The sequence below is a fragment of the Wolffia australiana genome, chromosome 4, assembly GCF_029677425.1.
Source record: "Wolffia australiana isolate 7733 chromosome 4, ASM2967742v1".
NCBI lineage: Eukaryota > Viridiplantae > Streptophyta > Magnoliopsida > Alismatales > Araceae > Wolffia > Wolffia australiana.
The window spans coordinates 884,061-890,137 of NC_135838.1; the positions used below are offsets into that span (position 1 = coordinate 884,061).

The 6,077-nt window shown below is 38.6% G+C and overlaps 1 protein-coding gene across 2 annotated transcripts; it reads right to left on the reverse strand.

Moving 5' to 3' along the window:
• Positions 1-2,015: 2,015 nt before the first annotated feature.
• On the reverse strand, positions 2,016-5,341 carry LOC144702715 (RNA binding (RRM/RBD/RNP motifs) family protein). 2 transcript variants are annotated; one of them, XM_078574728.1, is made up of 8 exons: positions 5,258-5,341; positions 5,026-5,132; positions 4,625-4,700; positions 4,079-4,141; positions 3,889-3,960; positions 3,045-3,382; positions 2,233-2,356; positions 2,016-2,128 (listed from the first exon to the last, which is right to left on the reverse strand). In XM_078574728.1, exons 1-8 carry the CDS (start codon positions 5,261-5,263, stop codon positions 2,108-2,110), a joined length of 807 nt encoding a protein of 268 aa, XP_078430854.1. In that variant the 5' UTR covers positions 5,264-5,341; the 3' UTR covers positions 2,016-2,107. The 2 variants fall into 2 exon arrangements, with proteins under 2 accessions (XP_078430854.1, XP_078430853.1); XM_078574727.1 differs by having other exon boundaries at positions 4,076-4,141.
• Between the last annotated feature and the right edge of the window lie 736 nt (positions 5,342-6,077).

Sequence of the window (6,077 nt, forward strand, 5' to 3'; positions counted from 1 at the left end):
ATTGGGAAACATCATTTCTGTTTAAAAAATCTATCATTTCTGTTAAAAGAATCTAATTTTTTTTCTCATGCTTGATCATTATGGCATCACAATTTGTGATCCTTTATTAATTCATATTAAATTAAATAAGAGTTATAAAAATATTAAAAAATATTTTCCAATGTTTAAAAATAGCATCTTCTTGAATTTAGAGTCAGAAAATTTGGGAAAACTTTTATTCTGTCTCCAAAAATTATTTCCTTCCTGAGTATGACATCAAAAATCCTTGAAGATACTTAATATTTTTTAAAATTCTAAAAATCATTCTAAAATTATGTTTAATCATTATGATAACATAAAATCAATGCAATACAAATATTCATGTAAATATCATCATGCTAACCAAGTAATAGTGTATGTCATCACAGCCTGCCTTGGGAAATCTTCAGGCTCTTTAATAATATTTTTATTTCATTACATTGTTTAATCAATGCTACACCAATAATCAATCGGACAATAAAAATGGATATTAAAGATGGGGAAAATTCTCTGATACAATGAAGAAATAATTTAATAGAAAATTAAACAGTCACAATCACCACCATAACCGAGATCTCAATTTTAGTGATTAACTAAACGAAATATTTTTGAAACTTGGCATTTCTTCATAAACATAAAGAAAGTGTGAAAACGTAGGATTTTTTTCTTCAAGTTAAATATTTTTCCATGGATGATTACTTGGACAATCATATCTTTCATTGGGTGACTAGAGCTTGCCCGAGCGTTGACTATACATTGACCATGTTTTAACGTGCTATTGTGTGAAACAGCCCATTTCCAGAGGAAGATCTGAATGAACATATGCCAAATCTATTTGATGTCATAATTCATAAGCTACTGATTCTTGAAAACCTTTGGACACGAGTAATATTTACTACATAATTAATAAAATGAAGTTATGATAAACTTGAATGGTGTGAGAAATAAAAAATAAGAATTCAAATAGCTTAGAAACATTCTCATGGAGTGAGGTGAATGAAATATAGTTCCGCCCTAAAATCAAATCATAAATATACATGAATCCATCTATCAAGCTGTTTGACCTCCATAAAATATGCAGTGTGTGGTCAAATAAGCGCCTCGTGTCATTCATCACAATTTTAGAAAGTGCTTATAATAATTCAGGAATATCATCTCATATTATTCTTTTAGAGCTTCCCAAATCTGATTAAACATAAATATAGTTGTTTGAAGACAATAAATTTTGCAATTTTATATTTTTTCATTGTGTTAGCCAATAAGGGTTGCTAAAATTGGAAATATCTCCATAATAAATCCCCTTATTCAGGAAAATTAGTTCGTGACGTAGAATCAATACTAGTTTTCATGATTCTATCAAAAGTAGTTATCCTATGAGGAAAGCAATAAAATGATTGCTACCCTGCTAAAATGGCACTTGAAAACATAGGTTTGACATTTAAAATTTTGATGAATGTAGTCAGATAATGAGAGAGCGAGAGGGGGGGAGGGAGAGAGAGAGGGGGGAGGGAGAGATGTGAAATGAGTCGGCACGCTTGGCATGCAGTCAGCTGCCAGATGGACCAACAGAACTTTTAAATAAAGACTAGTTAGCAATAATGGAACATGATCCAATATAAATCTAGATTCGAGAAAAATACATAGGTGTATTATATATCATTATAAATACATGAATGTGGTCAGATAACGAGAGAGAGAGAGAGAGAGAGAGAGAGAGAGAGAGAGAGAGAGAGAGAGAGCGAGAGAGAGAGAGCACGAGAGCGAGAGCGAGAGCGAGAGCGAGAGCGAGAGCGAGAGCGAGAGCGAGAGTGAAAGCGAAAGCGAGAGAGAGAGAGAGAGAGAGAGAGAGAGAGAGCGAGAGCGAGAGCGAAAGCGAAAGCGAGAGAGAGAGAGCGAGAGCGAGAGAGAGAGAGAGAGAGAGAGAGAGAGAGAGAGAGAGAGAGAGAGAGAGAGAGAGAGAGAGCACATTTCCGCTCTCCCTCACCTGCATTAATGACTAAGCATAATTCCAAAAATTCCCACAGAACTATGGCTTCATCAAACTACATAACGTCCATCATCACCATACATCATCACGAATCCTGTAATTTTAAGCAGCAATGGGAGGATCCTGCATTCCCAGAAAACCAAACACCAACAAACTAAGATCAATTTAAACCATCCAGAATTTTTTTAAAATATATATAAATATAAAGCACTTGAAGAGACGCTCACCTTGGCCGAAAAATTCGACACCGCAGTCTGAAACTTCTCTTTTGTCCTCATTCCTGCCATGTGCCCTGCTCTGGCCACTCTACTGAATGCCCCATTAAACCAGGCCGTCCCGGTCGCCACATACCTTCAATCACACATAAAAAAAAGGGTTTCAGCTGGATCTAGATCATGATTGTTGCGATTAGAATCCGGACATTGCAATCAGGAGTGGAATGGGGAGATTAAAGATCAAGAGAAGGGAGGGATGTAATTAGGGGAAGTCGGATTAAGATCCACTTATTGAGAGGTGAATCACAAGGGGCGGGGGATTGCAGATGGTTGAGGGGGTGGAGAGAGAGATGCCAGAAGGTATAGATGCAGAGAGAGAGAGAGAGAGAGAGAGAGATACAACTCCTGGCTATGAGATTTAGGGAGATAGTGACGAAATCAACCAATTCAAACTTTTTGATGCTTATTGGTTGAAGATCCAACGATAAAGAGGCTAGCACAAGGGGAATTGAACCGCTGATGATTAGGAGATGAGGTAGAGAGAGAGCGAGAGAGACATGCAAACCCCACACCATGACATAGATGTGGACGGAGGCAGAATGAACCATTTATAAAAATCCATTTATAAATGTCTAAAATATCCATTATATCATATTGTGTTATTAATTTAGTCCTTCCTCTTTCACCTAGTCCTCTTCCTAAAGTTCACCCTTGTTCTGATAAATAATCTTAACAATGGTATGAGAGCTAGAAACCTAGTGCGAGTCCTAAAAATGTGTATAATAATTTTTTGAAAAATAATAATAATAATAAGAAGAACATACCTGTGAGTTTTCACTGCAGTCCCAGTGTCAATCAACTTCTGCTCTGCAACAGTCAAGATGGCCATGGTCTTGTCCGAGACTTGCAGCTTCTGGTCAACAGACTTGGCTTTCTCGTTGACTACTGAAAAGCCCACGTGGATCTTATCTGTTAGGCCCACTCGCCGGTCAAAGGACATGACCTTGGCAGACGCGTTGGCCGTTAACCGATGCTTTTCGTCAAAAGACTTGGCCTTGTTGACCGCATCCTGTTTGATTGCTGTCCCTTTGGCCAACACTGAGAAGACCACGTCCTGGGCCTTACTTACGTATGCATTTCCTCCAAGGGCCCCACTCTTGGCCTGCAACAAGGAAAACAACAGCCATCTATTTTAAAATTTACTTACAGCACTTGAAATCTAGATGACTAGATCAGGCTATTCACTCATCGGTCAACATCAGACTAAGGTTTGATGAGAGGATATTGACACGTCATCGCCCTCCTTATCATTCGTCATGTCATTCTTGTCGTTCGGCCTTAGGCATGGATAACGATGATGAGTAATCATCATCATCCTGGATCAACGAAAGACGAGGATGATGAGGATGGCAGCGAATGGAGATTTCTTTGATACAAGATAGTTGTTTCCTTGAAAATGACTCTCTTTCTTGTCTCTTTTAGAAGATGATGACTAGGACGAGTCTGACCTCATCATCGTCATTCGTGCAGACCTACACTGACGACAATGATTACCATATCTTCATCCATATCCCAGCTAGTGATGAAGACAATGACTAAATTTGTTATTCAGACATCAGACAGCGATCTGACAACTCGTTATTGAGTGGAGAGATGAGAGAAGCAAACCTCCTCAATTGGACTAACTGTGCTTCCAGGCTGGGGATTAGACAGGGCTGCCGGTTCGGCTGATAATGCACTCTGCATAAACATGAGAGGAGTCAACGAAATGAAAAACTTGGAAGAAGATTTTCAGATTTATAGCAGTTTTGGGAGGAATGAACAGAGAAGAAATCAATGATTGCATCAGTGGTACCACGGGATTAGAAGTGTAGTTTTCAGCGGGAGTGATGGTGACTATGTGGTCAACTATTGTCGCACCCTGCAAAAAGTGGGAAAAACTAAAGTTCATATACCAAGAGACGCCTTATTTCTCTATTTTTTTTCTTAAAGAAAACAAGTTGGGCGTGCTTGGAGAGACCATTTTGATTTGCCTCGTTATTTACTGACCCGGTTAACAACGCAATTCAAGAAAAAGTCTTGAACATGCTTTGAAAGACCATTAATTATTATTTTTATTTTTATTTTAATTAGCTTAAGCGTCGACCTTGTTGACCGGTAAACATTAACTCTCCAGCCTGTACCATGGTATGAAGAATTTTTTAATGTCTTGATACCGCAGAGACAGAAAATATTATAGTTTGACCGAGGATCAAAATTTCCTTGGTCAAGAAAAATTCAAGTGTCAAATGCAGAGACCTTCTTACACCATGAAAAAAATAAATGATAATTCCTTGACTTAAAAGCTAAAGATGAATTTAATATGGTAAATCAGTTTCCGGGCATATTAAGGTAACATAATTACCGAAAGAAGCAGCGCGATTTCAAGAGCCCTGGGGTCTTTAAATGTGACGAATGCGGTCCTCAACTTCCCTGGCTCCCTTCAAATTTCAAAAAAAATATATAAAAACGACAAATGTTGGAAATAATTTCTACCACAAGGTTCGAATAAACGAGGGTTAATGGAATTAATATATATATATCACAGATAAAGATTTTGAATTTCTTGCTTTGATCAAAATAATATATTATTTTTCAGCCGATTCAATAGAGAACAATCACAATAAAAGTGTTTTCAATTCTAGTTTACCTTATCTAATATGAGTTTCACAACGTAAGCTCTGAAGATAGCAAGAGAGGATGATGAGAAGAGACGACCTAGGCAACAAAAAAGAGGTAATAACGGCTCAAGACAGAAAATTTTACCTCCGAACAATCTCCACTCTCTCGATTTCGCCGGAAAAGGAGAAGAACTCGGCCACCTCCCTCTCACCAGCCAGATCCGAGACGTTGCCTACTTGCACCGTCCGCGACTGCAAGAACAATAACCATGCCACCGGAGAAAGCAAAATTAAGCAACAATCGAATCATTAAATTCATCAAATTCATCAAATTCAACATCAAAACTCATCAAATCCATCGCTACAATTGAACTTGCCTGCATATTCCTTGAACTGCGATGGCTTCCGACGTCGCTTCTCCGGCAACAGCTGGCCTCGCGCTGCCGCAACCACTAGGAAACTACACGCCCCCCTTTTTATTTAAAGAAAGTTCTATCCTGACCCCACCATAAAATGAAATTATTAATATGCCCCTCTTGATGGTGCACTGGCATTTTGCTTGTTGAGGTAATTAAATTCATGATCACCATTGTCATTTGTCGTTGTTCTGATCGTCATGGCCGTCGTTAGGGTTGGACATTTAAGACCGAGGATCGGTCAGACCGGACCGAACCGGGACCGTGATTCCTCCATTTGAGAGTGGACCGGTTGGTTGAGCAGGGTTAGGTCTACTGATTAACCAGAGCAGAATCTAATGTAAATTATTAAATATTTATTAAAAAAATTATAAATATATTAGCTCAGTATAGCTGTGGTGTCTTTGACCGTTTCTGGGCACTCACTTAATGAAGAGGAGTTCTTTGAAATCGGGCTACAAGAACCCATCAAAACCTCTTCCTCAATTGAACTTTTCACCCTAATAGTTCTCCATGAAGAAACAGAGGTGTAGAGGGAGAAAGACCAAGAGAGGGAGATTGAGAGAGAGGGGGGAAAGAAGGAAGGTTGGCTTTGACATTGATTAGTCAACCTGCCTAGATTGGAACTGATACAGACCAGACCAGGACAGAACAAGAATGGATTGGAATCGGGCCAAACTTTAGGTGAGGTTTAGGTCTTTGTTAAAAATCCAGAACATACTTGGACCGTCAAACCCTAGTCACTTTTATTGTCATCACTGTGTCACCATTGACACGATCA